Here is a 16,108-nt window from a genome sequence, read left to right on the forward strand (position 1 = left end):
TTTCCTTGTAGTAGGCTTGTGGTAATAAGCCTGCGTCTTCTGGTAATAAATTCAGGTCGTTCTGATAACGTAAAACCGATGGTCGTGGGAAGTATAGACCTGCCTGTTAGTCGACGAAGCCAGTTTTTTATCACTTTTTGTGCTGAAATGCTTATAATTCCAAATTTTCATCAAATAAATCGTGTAAATAAAGCATATTTTAAGATAGCGGGAATATTTTTATTCTTCACTAAATGAATTACACTTTCTACGATTTTCGCCAAATAATTTAGGGTTCGGTATTAATTTTTTTTCTATTTTTTTTTTTTTTGTAATATAGCATACACTGCTTTTGTAATATTGTACTCTTCCATTACATACATTTTCGCATACTTCAAATATTGTATTCAAAATCTCTTTTCGCTTATGCTAAACAAAAGATCCAGAACGAACCTTCCACTTTTCATGCACTGCTGCAAATAAAAACATTCATTTCATCCCTTTTATTTATTTTAATTGTTTTTTTTTTTTGTTTTTTTTTTTTTTGGTTTGAGAGGCGAAACAAGCTGATCTCTAATAATTTGTTTTTTTTTTTTTTGTTTATTTTATTTTACTTTATCTCATTTTGAAAGTATTAATGCTTTTATTGTTCTTATATTTTATATACATTAAGAGTTGCTCAGAAGCATTAGTATGCCATGCCTAAATTAATTCAGGGTCTACCGCGTAGTATTAACTGGCGCATTGGTGTTGTGTGCCTCATAATCCATAACTTCTTCGTATATAAGTCGCTTCCATTGTTCGACGGTATGCTCCCTCTCGTCGACGCTATGGTCATATGGTTCGGGTGCTGGTGCATTTACCTCTTCAGCATCATACCAAACATTAATATAACTATGTAATAGTGCTTGTTCCACCGAAATACGTTGTTCGGGATCAATCACCAACATACGACTAAGTAAATCACGTGCTTCGGATGCCTTCCGTCGACTTTGCTCATTATTATCATTTGGAAAGAGTACATCTGGGAAAAGTCGATCGAATGAATAACCGGAATAACGTGGCCGATTTTCAACATAATTACGGACAGTTGGTTGCAAACGTTGCATAAATGATGTAGACGGAGTACCCAATTGCTCAATAATCTTATTCCATTGATCAATATGATCAGTGCCGGGGAATAGAACACCACCCCTTATCATTTCACCCATAATGCAGCCCACAGACCAAATGTCAACATTCTCTGTATAGCCCATGCCCAAAATAACTTCGGGTGCACGATAATAACGTGTGACTACATATGGTGTCATCATGAACGTCGTACCAGCTGTACGTGCCAAACCGAAATCTAATATCTTAAGTGTGCAATCCGCTTTAACCACAATATTTGATGGCTTTAAATCCCTATGTATTATGCCGGCTAGGTGTAAGTGCTTTATGCCGCACAACATCTGATATAGCAAATACGACATACGATCATGATCCAAATCCATTTGTATGACTTGACATAGATTTGCATCCATCAACTCCATAACAAGGTAAACATCTTGAAACTCTTCCAAGCTACGTTGAGGTGTAAATGCATTGAGTAATCCAATAATATTCTTATGGTTTACTAATTTCATTAACTTAAACTCTCTATAAGCCCGCTTAGCATGTGTTACATTTTGGAATGGTCGTGATAGCTTTTTAATGGCAACATTTTGCTCGGTTACGGTATCGTAGGCAGCACATACTATGCCCTGAGCGCCCGAGCCGATCGGTTTCAAATTTGTATACCGATTGAGAATTGTAAAATTCGTATCCCCCACTTCGATGGTGTAATGACGGGAACTCATTGCTTTTGGTTTGGTTTTGCTTCGGTTGCTTCGGTAATGGTTTTGGTGTTTTAAAGTTGATATTTTCAATTCACACGTTCATTTTTCGTTGCTAATTAATAATTGGTTGATTGGTGTGTCACTGAAATTCGTTTGGGAGATGCTGTGGAAAAGTGAAAACGCACTTTAGTAAGATGAATAGTAAAATGGGTATTTTTTCTTTGGAAATAATAAAAGTTAAAAATTTTTTATATATTAGTTTGGTGGAAAAGAAATACATTATTTTTATTTTGCATTTTGCGCAAATGGTTTAAAACTGTTTTATGGTCGATCTTTAGCTCCTGGGCGATGCTACGACTACCAACATCCCGGTCGTCTTCGAAAATTTCTGTGATTTTATCGACATTTTCTTTAACACCAAAAATGCCTGAACAGAATCGACGAAACCAAAACTGTGCTAATTAGCTTTATCAAAGAAAAACTGTAAAATGCAATTTTCTTTTCGTTGACTTGCATGGTAATCACCCTGTAACTCATAACTGAATGGAACAAACAAAAAACAGCAAAATATTTTTTTAAGGGGGCAGCTCCCCCAGCACTTTCAAATTTTCAATTTTTTGCTTTTTAAAATTCATTTACTATCTAAAGAATATCTTTTCAATATTGTATTTTTTAAGCTTAAGAGAAAATCTAAAAAGTCCCTATATAGTCAGCGAAGTGATGAGCGTCGAACGAAAGATGAGTAAGAACGAAAACTTTAATAGCCTTTTTCTCGAAATACGTTTTTTTTTCAACAAAAATATTTTTTTAATCAATTTGTTTATGTGTGTTTTTTCCTTTTTCACTTCAAATTTTCATTTTTTTCTTTAAAAATAGGTAAGTGCAAAACGGAATAACTTATTTTAAAGAAAAATTTTTGTCTGGTTGATTTCAGTTGATTACCAAGAGGTTGTACATTCAACGGCGCAAATTGAAGGAGCCACGACGTTTGAGCTGCTGCAGCGCCGCCATTTTTTTTTTTTCTTATTTAAAAAAGTTTTTGTATATTCATAAAGCATGAGGTTTTCCTATAAGAGGTGTTATTTTGGTAAAAGATCAATTGTTTCGTTGCTTGTGTGGCACGTAGCGCCGTCTTGTTGAAAATAAACATTGTCCAAATCAATACCAGCCAATTCCGCACATAAAAAATCGTTAATGATCTCTCGATAGCGCAATCCTATTCACCGTAACTGTTGCTCCAGCTTCATTTTCAAAAAAGTGAGGTGCAATGACTCCGCACCAAATAGTCACACGTTGAGGATAGAGAGGCTTTTCAACAATATTTCTTGGAGCCCCTTCTGAGCCCCAGATCCGACAATTTTGCTGGTTGACGAATCCACCGAGGTGGAAATGAGCCTCATCACTCAAGATGATTTTTCGATGGAGTTCCGGATCATTTTCATGAATTTCAATGACTCAATCAACAAAGACACGACGTTGTTGATGATCGGCTGGCTTGAGTTCTTGTGTTAACTGGACTTAATAAGTCTTAAGACCCAAATCTATATACAAAATACAGTGTATTGACGTTTGTGGAATGCCTTAATCCAAAGAACGACGGGGAATGGACAAATCTGGGTTTTCTTCAACACTTTCGGCTACAACAGCAATATTTTCGGCTGTTCTTGAGCGACGTGCACGGGTTTTATTCTTCACATCACTAACTTGCCCCAACAGCTCGAATTTTTGTACCAATTTCTGTATAGCGGTCCGACAAGGTGCTTCACGAAGTCCAAAAAATGTTCGAGTTTTACGAACTGTCTCTGCCAAATTTTCACCATTTTTATTGTGAATTTTAATAATTTCAATGCGTTGCTTAGGCGTGAATCGTTCCATTTTTATTAACGGTGTAGTTTCCACTTGTCAAATATCAAAAAATTACAGCTTCAAAAGTGGCACCTACCGAAATAGTGGGCTATTCAAAATAACACCTGTTTTTGGAAAACCCTTTATGTCATTTTTTTTAAGATGATAAATACTCTCAGTTTTTCGCAAAAAATGATTGAAAAACTCGTTGTCTGTGAAATTTCACCTTGACAGCGAGCATAAACTTGACCAATACTTTAGGAGATATCGATCCGATACTTCACGACATATCGATCCTTACATCCATCTAACGAGAAAATAATGGATTTCTTTTTCCCCAAACTAATATTTTACTGAGAAAATAGTATGAACAAAATATTTAAAAAATATTAGATGATGTAAAATGTGCTAATTGTTTTTGTAATAACTGGCCATATTTAGTGAATCAGTTTTGGCTTACAACGCTCCAAAATGGAGGTTAAAAGAGTAGATATTATTCTACTAGTACTACTAGGACCAAGCTGAAAATTCGGAGCAGGGCACCAAACAAACTTGTGCCCTTTATAGCATGAAATGGAGCAACAGCAAATCGGTGATTACAAAAATTTCGTTATGGTAGACCAATCGTCGAAAATGTTGATGAATCATGGAAATCGGTGAGTCGGAAAGGCATGTGAACAATTATTAGTGAGCAAAAATTGAAGATTAGGATTAGGAAGATTAGGAAAACGATTTGGAACCATTTACATCATTAAAAAGGGTCTTTCAAAAGTAACGCCTAGATGACAATAGTGAATAATTCCTAGAAGGTACCTTTCTGTAATGTCATTTTTGATATTTGACAAAAAGCCAGATATACTTAGTCTTGCCATAAAATCTATGAAAAATTTTAGAATGGGTACGGAGACAACAAATTCGCAGAAAAAAGTTCCGTTATTTTTGCTTTTGTTCGTATGCATTGTCTACTCAAAAATCAGTTTCGTGGCAAATTTCGCTTATTAACAATGGAGTGGGAGCTAAGGGAAAGCCATAAAAAAGGGTTTTAATAAGCAAAACGACAAAATGTATGCTAAAACTTCTAAAGACGCAAACAAAGTTGTTCCAAGGGCCAAATGTTGTTCAGCGTGGCCACCATCCAGCCTCCGTAATGGTTTGGTGGGGAGTGTCTTGTAAAGGCGTTATAACTCTTCATATCTGAGAAAAAGGGGTTGAGGCCGGGGCAAAAGTGTACTAGGAAAATGTCTTAGAAGGCGTGGTGAAGCAGTTGAACAGTACTCTCTTCTATGGAGACTGTTGGATCTTGAAGCAAGATGCCGTTCCACCACCCAGCAGTGACTAAAAAAAACAATATTCCTGATGTCAAAGCCGTAGAAGATTCGCCGTCTGGAAGTCCAGATCTCATTCCATGGGATTACAATTTGCTGTCAGAATTAGAAAACATGACCTGTCGAAAACCTCACCGAAATTTGGTGAGCCTCAAACAATATTTGGTTCAAGTAGCGACGTCAATATCCATGGAAACCAATGGCCTCATCATTTTAAGGCTTGTGTAAAGACAAAAGGTTACCATTTCGAATGAAAATTAAAATTTTTTCTTTTATATTTACATAATTAAACAAAACGAACTTCATTAAAAAAATGTAGTATAATTTCATATCTATAACGGACTTAACTTGTAACAGAACTTATGGCAAGACCAAGTATAATATATCTCTAAAGTTAATTAAGCTAAGGAAATGAAATTAGGCATGAATGAAAAAAGTATATATCCCGTTTTTATGGTGAAAAGTAATGGTAGGTATTAGGAAAGGCAGCGTGGCACCTCCCATATAATCTGAAATTACCGAAACGCTTTTCTCCGGAATCGTTTCAGCTGAGGAACCGAAATTTCATAGTTAAATTACGAAATTACAGAAGACGAAAAGCATTACGTATTGCAAAAGGGGTCGTGGCAACTCTGATACAAACTTAAATCTCATATCGTGTGTACAAAATAAATGAATCAACGGAAAATTAAAAATCTATAAACCATTTTTATATGGTTACAATGTACAGCTCAATTGAAATGGGATAAAACCTACTACTTACAGTGAGAATTGCTATTATAAGGATAATTATAACTATGTTAATTTTATCTTCAAATAAAGCGAGTTTTTTTTTTTTTACTTTTTACTTCAGCTAAATCTAGTCCCCATGACAACCTCAACTACTCAACCAAACCGACTATGATTTAGCGTGCGCATAAGAATCGGGTCCATCCAACGTGAGCAGCTAAGATTTATAATGTTCCTGGGACAGTTGGTTCTACGTTACCGAAACGACCCGGATTTATAACTGGCCAAGGACTGTCACTCCAGCAATATTCCCCATAACAGTCCCATGGGGAATGTTTATGCTGTTAAAACAACAACCAGGATTTGAAACTATCGAACAAAGCATTCAGGATATTGTAGCAGCTTAAACATACATACGGGTTCCTTCACATGCCAGACATACTCAACATATGGCGTGTGAAGGAACTCGTACGACACTAATCATCTATTCACGTGCCTCCACAAACTCACTTATCTCACACGACAATTGCGTTGGATTCTCCCTGTCTAAGCAACATATTTCTTGGCTATACTGTTAGATGAAGTTGAGGACGACGAACACGGACTTCATTTGTCCGGCAGGGTTTGATAAACTGCTACAACAACAATGACCATTGAATAAAAGGTTTACTCATTAAACAGCTTTCTCGTTCCCTCTTGACAAATCGGCGCCCTTAGCAAGACGCTAGGTTGCTAGCTCAAGTAATTTAAAATTTTTAGTAGTAAAATTTGTAGAAAAAACATTTCACTTTCAAAATAGTCTGCTTACGAGTAACGACTCACTGAAGAGTTTGTATCGGTATGTGAATATGTCTGACATAGAATGCATCCTGGCTTACCGCTTAAGTCAGGACATAATACGCTAGTTGAGGCCATCCGAGATCGATACATTAATGAAGCAGAAATTCAAATGCTTTATTTCTTATGATGTGGTGATTTTGAAAGAGTTCATGTTTTGCAAAGAGCTACTGTTTCTCAAAAAGTTACAATAGGGAAAATAATTGGATAGTTCCGAGCTCTATCGATAACATTTCAGGCTTCATTATAAGAAAGTTGGGTTTGCCGGAACTTGTTTCCAATGAGCCTACCTTCACATGGGTGGGTGAAGTGTCCAGAGGAGGCTTAGAGTAAAGCACATTACCAGCTTTCTGAGTATTGCTAAAAAATTGGAACTATAATACAAACGTTTTAACAGTACAACTATTCTGCATGCGGCAGCTATTCCGTGTCCAGAGCAAGTGAATGCCAGTGTCGACGACAAGAAGCGTTCCCACGACAGTCGATTCTACGTTACCGGATCAACCCGGATTTATATCCGGCCAAGGACTGTCACTTCAGCAGCATTCCCCTTATATGTATGGGGAATGTTTATGCTGCTACAACAACAACAAGAAGCTTTTTTCAAAACAGGAAAGTAGGAATGTAGTTAGTAATGCAAGAATAACCGTGACTTTGAGGTTAAAACTTTAAACTTACATAAGCAAAGCATAGTAAAATAAGATGTAAATATCTTCTAAGTATGTTTTTATCCAATGATGAATGAATGTATGATGAATCCATTTCTTCTATGAAAGAATTCATGGGAATGGCATATGAAGGCACCCCGCACGACACTAACCACCTTTTCACAAGCCCCATCAAACCCACTCATCTAACACCCCTATCCCTCTGGACCCAACCTGTCCAAACAGCAAGTTTCCGAGGCTGACCGTTAGATGAGCTAGAGCTAGAAATTACGGCCGGTAATTTACACTACACTGACAGGGCAAAGTTACTGCTATAACAATAACAACAACTAAATATGGACATACATACATATATGAAGTAGATTTACATTGCCCATAAAATAGGCTTTCATCAAATCATTTAGGTTAGGTTAGGTTAGGTTTGGCAGCCGCATCGCACATAGAGACAACGATACCACTTAGACACGGAATGGGTCCGTTGTGAGCCGTGGGGGCTGGGCTACATTTCCCTCTCCATATTGAACCATCCTGAGCTTTTGACAAAGCGTAAAAGGTTGTTGATACCTAAAGTGTATAGATTATCTATATTCGTTAAGAAGTAGGAATTTAAAAATCGGTTCCTGCTTCTGGCAAGAGCTGGGCATGTGCAAAAAAAGGTGTTGAATTGTTTCCAACTTCTCCTCATTTCTGCAGCTACGACAGAAATCATGCGTGTAAACGCGTAGTCTCCTTGCATGGTTTCATATGAGACAATGTCCTGTGAGGGCCCCTACTAAGGTCCTGATTTGAAGTCTACTCAGTTTTATAATACTCTTGGACAGACGTAAGTTTAGCCTTGGCAATGTTTGCCTAGAAATTTCGCAGGTGTTAGCGCTAATCCATCTCTGATTTGCAGAATTTATTAGTGCGTCCTTAATGAGAAGCTTACAAGTTGCGAGAGGTATCTCCATAAAATTACTTGTGTCTGGCATACAGGTTCCTTCTCTTGCATTTTATTATTTGATCAAAATATTTGTAGTGAAAACCGGTACATGTGCGACAAATTTCGTTAAAAAAATTATAGCTATTTAACTCGGCTGCTCTTTTTTTTAATTCCGCGCCGTCAGCCAATATTGGGCTGACTAAAAATTTCGTTGACTAAATAATTTGCAAAATTCGGAACATTCGGTAATCAATACGTAGCCCCTTAACTATGGACATTTATTTTGTTTATATTCTCATTAAAATTCTGGCATTTAGTTCACTAATACATGTAAATACGGTTGTTACTATAGATACTAGACCCTATAGATTTCGTATAGATTCGCCTTGGACAAAAATAACAAAGAAATAAGACCGGATATTATCTGACTTTACTAACTAGCGTAGATCCATTAGTGTAGAACCGAATAGAACCATAACACCTCGGAAATGGTCGAGGACTAAGCGAGCTGTAGCTTCTCAAATTTCAGCAAAGACCGGGTGTAGGCGTGTTTTGAGTTTGGGGGACTCTAAGTTGCTACCATCTGGTCAAACGTCTAATTCTGATTTCCAATGTTAATAAGTAATGATATTGAAACATAATCTGAACAATAAAGAAGATTTAGTGTTGTATAACGACCTCATCGCCTTGCTTTTGATGTCTCAGCGTAAAGCGAGAGCCTGGCTGAACAGTTTTGTTGCATCCATCACATATTTGACTTTCCAAGCTTAAATAATTGTTAGTTATTTCATTCTCTGAATTATTCAAAAGATAGTTGATTTGAATTCAAGTGTCTTTAAACGAGCTTGAAACTTTTTTCGGTTAAAATTCGGAACTTGTCTTTTGATGGGTTTGCCAGAAAAATGCCAATTAATCAAAAATTCTCATTTTACATACTTGGTTGTTGTTGTCGTAGCAGCATAAACATTCCCCATACATACTCGTATATGTATGGGGAATGCTGTTGAAGTGACAGTCCTTGGCCGGATATAAATCCGGGTCGTTCCGGTAACGTAGAACCGACTGTCGTGGGAACGCATACTTGGTTTTATAAAGTGCTTTAAAAAATGCTACTAAACGCTGTAGACGGTTTAATATTTAGCGCGTTTTAATTAAATTAAATATATTACTGCAGAGAGTAGTTCCAGATTCGGGCTGGAGTTTAGAACAGTGCCGATCTTGGAATTTCTGGCAAACTATAATGTTTTTTTTAATGAAACTTGGTGGAGATGTTAGTGAGGTGTTAAGTAACACTCTTTATAACTTTAAATTAATCGGGAAATAATAATTTTTTAATTATTTACATTCAAAATGCCCTTGGGAACATCAGTATAATTTGCCACATTACACTCTATATTTTTTAACATTTCACTATAAATCACCAAATATACACTCACACGCGTGTTTGTACCGATTTTTATGCTAATATTCTAATTATATCTATTAAAATTAAATGCAAATTCATTTCCCTATGCAATCACATTCCAATTTTAAGCGCGAACAAGAAGAAGTTGGAATTACAACAGTATGGTGTTGCCGGATGCCTACAAATGAAAACAAAAATTAAGTACTTGAGTTTAGTGTTAATGATGGGAATGGGGGTTATTGTGCCTGCTTACTACATACACGCATATGACGTTTTAATTTTGGGTTCAATGGTTTTAATACGGAAAGGAGTTTTACGCAAAAATACTGTGCATTGCGTAGCCGGAGTTGGACTGATGAGGGTTATTTTTTTGAAGTGCGGCCGAAGGCCGCCCACGCGAAAAGGAGTTTAACGCAAAAATACTGTGGATTGCGTAGCCGGAGTTGGACTGATGAGGGTAATTTTTTTGAAGTGCGGCCGAAGGCCGCCCACGCGAAAAGGAGTTCTACGCAAAAATACTGTGGATTGCGTAGCCGGAGTTGGACTGATGAGGGTTATTTTTTTGAAGCGCGGCCGAAGGCCGCCCATGCGAAAAGGAGTTCTACGCAAAAATACTGTGGATTGCGTAGCCGGAGTTGGACTGATGAGGGTTATTTTTTTGAAGTGCGGCCGAAGGCCGCCCACGTGAAAAGGAGTTCTACGCAAAAATACTGTGGATTGCGTAGCCGGAGTTGGACTGATGAGGGTTATTTTTTTGAAGTGCGGCCGAAGGCCGCCCACGCGAAAAGGAGTTTAACGCAAAAATACTGTGGATTGCGTAGCCGGAGTTGGACTGATGAGGGTTATTTTTTTGAAGCGCGGCCGAAGGCCGCCCACGCGAAAAGGAGTTTAACGCAAAAATACTGTGGATTGCGTAGCCGGAGTTGGACTGATGAGGGTTATTTTTTTGAAGCGCGGCCGAAGGCCGCCCACGCGAAAAGGAGTTCTACGCAAAAATACTGTGGATTGCGTAGCCGGAGTTGGACTGATGAGGGTTATTTTTTTGAAGCGCGGCCGAAGGCCGCCCATGCGAAAAGGAGTTCTACGCAAAAATACTGTGGATTGCGTAGCCGGAGTTGGACTGATGAGGGTTATTTTTATGAAGCGCGGCCGAAGGCCGCCTACGCGATAAAGAGTTCCACGCAAAAATACTGTGTTAATTAATTTAATTTAATTTTAATTACCTTATTATTTTTTGTGATACGCTTAATATCATTGTTTTTAAGTTTAAATGAGTTGTATGTTTTTATTTTCAAATTCATTTCTCAAGTTTAAATTACAGCAAAAAATACTGCAGTTTTACAATGAACCTTCCACTGAACATCCCTGCGTGCGAACTTCGTTTTCATTTCAGGTGTATGGCAACACCAACTTTTCGCTAAATTATAGAACTTTAACATTAAATTACTTAAAAACTATAAGCCTCCGGCAGGTTCTGTTTTCAGTTTTAAGATGGGGATACACCCCTCTATCACCCCCTTTTTACCGTTTTTTCCAAAGCGATCGGCACTATACTAAATTCTAGCCCAGATTCGATATGAAACGAAACATTTAGTTATTTATTTTTCAACACTTTCGCTTGCACTTGCATTTTGCATAATTCTGCTATTTTCCCCTAACGCGGGTTATAATCAATAATACATTTTCACTGCGGTTGCTATCTACTTATCTAATAGTCGTTCATAATAAATATTTTTCACTTACATGCACCTGTAAGTGCACGGATGAAGAAAATTGTCTTTGTTTAGCCACCGTCTGGAAGGAATCTTAACAAAACCATTTCGAAATGTTTGCTTTCTTTGATTCTGCTTAGTTTTGGTAACCCCCACTGATTTAAGATGGGAAAATCTACTGATATGTTCGGCGCCGGCACGTCGTGCGATTGCCCGACTATTTCGTTGTCGTGCCCGCCACTGTATGTATTGTGTGCACAAACTGACAAATTATGATTTTTTTTGTTACTTTGAGGGCAATGCGGCATATCCTTTTGCTGCATTCTCCCCTTGTGACCTTATTTTACAGTAACAGTTCTTACCTTTGATACAAATTTTCTGTTTTTCGCAAAAAAATTGCAACTGCAACGTCTGACTGACTTGATTTGTTGTTATGTTTTGGCTGGGGTGTTAGAATGATGGGTTATTGATTTAGCCGCAAATGCTGAAAGCGCAGCTATGAATTTGTGATTTAGCCAAAAAATGTAGATGCTCTTGGACGTGGTAATGAACGCGTTTTTTGTTTTTTGATGGCCGAATTGTTTGATTTTCTTTTTTCTTGAATTGTTTTTGTGAACTTTTTACTTAACGCTATTTCTTAATTATAAGCCGGGTGCCAACAATATTTTTTTTTTCTTCGCTGGGCTGTAAAGGAAAGGGCGTTAACAACAATAGTATGAAAAGAAATAGTTGCAAATAATGCGACTCAACTTGAAAAATCATATTTACAAGAAATCGCATACAAAATTTACTTCAATAGTCTACGAACCGCTTTTCTCGCCGACGAGTAGAATACCACCGAAAAAAATTGCTATAAACTTTACATGAAAAAATCGATTTTCAATCTGTCACCAAAGACGGTTGCCTGTCTGTCTACGGCTTGCTGCCGTACCTTTTTCTGGTCGTAATAGCCAGATTTAATATACCGCAGAAATTTCGTACATTTTTACACTAGCGCCATTGTAAGCTACAAATATAAAAGTTTTTCGCGAATTCGTTTAAGAAAATTTTATAAAAAAACACAATTTTCTTCCAGAGAGAATACACAAAAACTTGGACAGAAATTGGCACCGCGCTTGTCAATTGGAAAATCTGACAGCAGCTAAAAATTCTTTGACCGCAACTGCGCCGCTGCTGACATTTCGTCGTGGACGTCTGCGAATAGCTGAACACTGTAGTGCGAGGGAGAGAGCAGCTTAGTGGATCTGCGCAATTATGATGCAGTGGTAGTCAAATATCGGTTTCTGTTTCACCGCTTTTCAAATGTTTGTGCATATAATAATTGAAGTGGCGAACGGTCTGATTCGATTTTTCGCTGAAAGTGAAAAACTATTATTAACTAATATTTTCTTCTATAGACAATATTTTAAAGATTTTTTTTGCGATTTCTGGTTTTTGTTAAACACATAAATACGCATATATTTTGCAGAGCGAGCTAATTTTTGTTGCTCAGTTGATAAAAGTTTGAGCTCAGCTTTAAAAAGCGTTTACATATCTGATTGGATATTATAGGAATAAAGGGTGTTTTGATAGCCGTTTGAATAAGTTTCTAAAAATGCGCAAAAATATATTTGGCACTTAATTTAATTTCACTGCAAAACAAAATTTTTGTATAACTAAATAGTCGGAATATTTTTTAAATTATAATTAAAAAAATGGAAATTTTGAGAAAAATATTTGTAAATTTTTTTTAATTTGCACAAAGTTTTAAACTTGTATTTGAATGGATTTTGTAGTAGAATGAACTATATTTTCATGTAAAAATTATTAAAATTGGTTAAGGAATAATTAAATTGCCAAAACTTGTCAAGAAATAACGGTACTATGATACTATAGGTATTTAACCCACTGTATGTGCGTTGGTGCGTGCGTGACTAACATTCGGAATTCACAGATAGAACATCGGTTCAAATCTCGGTGAAACACCAAAATTAAGAAAAAGATTTTTCTAATAGCGGTCGCCCCTCGGCAGGCAATAGCAACAAACCTCCGAGTGTATTTCTGCCATGAAAAAGCTCCTCATAAAAATATCTGCCGTTCGGAGTCAGCTCCCTCCATTTGTGGAACAACATCAAGACGCACACCACAAATAGGAGGAGGAGCTCGGCCAAACACCCCAAAAGGGTGTACGCTCCAATTATATATATATGTGATGTATGTATGTATACTTTAGTATACTTTAGTCCTAGTTAAAAGCCTAAATATTTCCCATGAATTCCGTGATGAAAGGCTCGCTTACTCCCTTCTATTTCTCTATGTCCAGGCAGTCAGTAGATAGTGAATCGTCTGTTTATGCAAAGTGTATCTACTTTGATTTTGCACTGTCACTCACAGTCAATTAGTTGCTAATGAAGATATTCGCATAAGAGTCGAGAGTGATTTATTCGGCTGCCAGCTCCCATTTACCCAGCTATCCAGAGATGATAGACTAAAGTTATCAAATTCGAAAGGAAGTCCAGAATTGAACTGCATTGGTACACAGATGGCTCGAAGACTCCAGAAGGCATCGGCGCTGGAAATTGCGGCACCAAAACCAAGCGCTGTGTGCCGATGGACAGTTTTCCAAGCTTAGATGTATGTCATTTGTCTATGTGCAGAGTTGAACTTAGACAGAAATGTCCGGAATGAGCGAATTTTTATTCTGAGTGACAGTCAGACGGCACTCATGGCCCTATCGTCGTGTGAGATCAAATCCTCACTGCTCCTTGAATGTAACGAGAAACTTAATCTACTAAGAACGCACAATCACATCCGGCTAATTTTGAGAGAGGCTGCGGCCCCGTCTTTAATAGGACCCGAGTCCTTCCTTGCTATGGGATAACACACCATCAAGGAGAAGCTTAGGAGTGAAGAGTTAGGGTTAAGGGAGGTTTGCTGGAACCAAACTATGGGGCTACACCAAGCGAAATATATACATACTGGGAGGGCACAACCAAAGAGGGTTAATAAACTCATAACCCTACCCAGTGATAAACTGAGAATACTCATGGGCATTCTCACAGGCACTGCAGACTGCGTAGTCATCTGCATATGGTCGGGATTTGGTCTAAGCACTCTTGTCGTTTCTGCGACCAATCTCAGGAGACTACAATGCACCTTCCCCTGGAATGTAGCGCTATAGCGCGGATAGGCTGAGACATCTTGGCAGCCAAAAGAGGAGCATATACACCCAGCAATATTCTGAGTTTAATAAGGGAACTGGGTCTGGATGTGGCACTGTGACGAATAGAGGACATAGAAGACCATGAGATCTAAGTGCAAACCTCGTGAAGTATCTATCTATTTGGCTGCAAAGCTCAGTCGCTTTAGCTGTAACGTAGATCTCGGCTGGAAAAAAGCTACAGTGTACCTCGGAATTTGTACGACTGTTGGAGATCAAGTTTGGAATAGAATACAGCGAATCTCATCCCTTCAGTTACTTCAGATCCATGCGCGAAGAAATTATTGATGTGTCGTTGTAGTCGAAGTCTTTTCCTACATCCATCTTGATGTATTGACATTATGTGTGGCCCTTTATTTAGATTTTCTTGAGTAATTACTTGGCCTGAGCTGCGGTTCAATACTGGCATCCCGAACGGCCGTTTTGTCAATTGTCTTGTTATTAAGTCCTATAATAGGCTAAGTGCCGACTTCTCCACTAGAATTTTTGCAATTTAGTTCTTCCAGTGCAGATTCAATACTCATATCCTTTCTAGTGCTGTTGTGAGAGCAGAACATTGTGACAAGTGATCCAGTTATCCAACGTTCTTTTAGCCGTTGCACATCCTCGAGCTTTCTGGAATACATACGTCCTTTTGTCTATCGCTCTTCACTTACTCAGATATCATGACAATCGTGTCGATACTATGTGACGTCTTGTTGTCTACTGCTATCCACAATACTCAGATATAATCATGCAGATACAATATGAGCGTCAGGTGTGTCAGTTCCATGTCTTAGCGAGCGGTTTCTGTAAGCGTATAAGGTGGCTCGCCGGACCATTTTCGTCGACGTTAAATCAACATTCTAGCTAATTATATGGAATGAACCGCTCTTCGAATAATGAGCTCTAGCAGACCACTTCTTTAAGGATCTGAATAATTTAGACACGCGGTCAAGGGCTTTTTGGAATCACCAAAAGATGGAGATGGTTTAAAGGCATGTGAGTAGAACTGGGAATCTATTTTTTTAACTATGAATCTCTGAGGACACTGAGCAGGTCAACTTGACTAAGCTAACCTGGGTGCAAATTTAGTGATGCTATCAGTTATTGGACATTTTGACTGTTTTAAGACAATAATTTTTTCGCGCACATTTTATTTTTGTAACTATTTTCTTCTGCAGCTAGGCAGCCAAGTGAACTTGTTCTGATATTTTTTCGTTGTTCTTGGTATTGTTGTAGCAGCTTATAAAACCCTGTCAGTGTAATGTAGGCTCTAACTCATCAAACGGTAGACCCAGAAAGGGGGATTGGTAGGAGTTTAGTCTGCTACAGAATCCAGAACGTAATTGGACCGAAGTTACGCGGATCTCTCGGAGTAGCTGAAGCTCTTCGTCTGCAATAAGTGGTGATGGGACTCCGATACCGGCATTCGGAGGTTGGGAGTTTAGGAAGGTGGTAAGGGTTTCCCGATGAATGTCGTTTAGTACGAGTATTTGTTTTTATAATGTCCGGTCCAGTAGTTGTAGTTGTATTTTGTCCTGGATCTCGTCAGTGTAGTTTAAGATATGTCTCCTGACATGCCTGGGAGGCGGCTCAGGTTCTAGCAAGTGTCTGCAGGAATGAAACCTTCGGTACCACCTAAGCAGAAACTGTTTGCTGAACATTTTATTGAGCTCCGTGACATTGAT

At 38.0% G+C, this 16,108-nt stretch overlaps 1 protein-coding gene across 4 annotated transcripts; it reads right to left on the reverse strand.

Moving 5' to 3' along the window:
* Window positions 1-197: 197 nt before the first annotated feature.
* LOC129247772 (stress-activated protein kinase JNK) lies at window positions 198-12,386 on the reverse strand. 4 transcript variants are annotated; one of them, XM_054887069.1, is made up of 3 exons: window positions 12,048-12,386; window positions 11,602-11,923; window positions 198-1,959 (listed from the first exon to the last, which is right to left on the reverse strand). In XM_054887069.1, the coding sequence occupies exon 3, from the start codon at window positions 1,815-1,817 to the stop codon at window positions 699-701; it is 1,119 nt and encodes a 372-aa protein (XP_054743044.1). In that variant the 5' UTR covers window positions 1,818-1,959; window positions 11,602-11,923; window positions 12,048-12,386; the 3' UTR covers window positions 198-698. The 4 variants fall into 4 exon arrangements, with proteins under 4 accessions (XP_054743044.1, XP_054743045.1, XP_054743043.1 ...); XM_054887070.1 differs by having other exon boundaries at window positions 12,031-12,386; XM_054887068.1 differs by having other exon boundaries at window positions 11,990-12,386.
* Window positions 12,387-16,108: the final 3,722 nt, after the last annotated feature.

Source organism: Anastrepha obliqua, chromosome 5, assembly GCF_027943255.1.
Source record: "Anastrepha obliqua isolate idAnaObli1 chromosome 5, idAnaObli1_1.0, whole genome shotgun sequence".
In the NCBI taxonomy this organism is placed as follows: Eukaryota; Metazoa; Arthropoda; class Insecta; order Diptera; family Tephritidae; genus Anastrepha; species Anastrepha obliqua.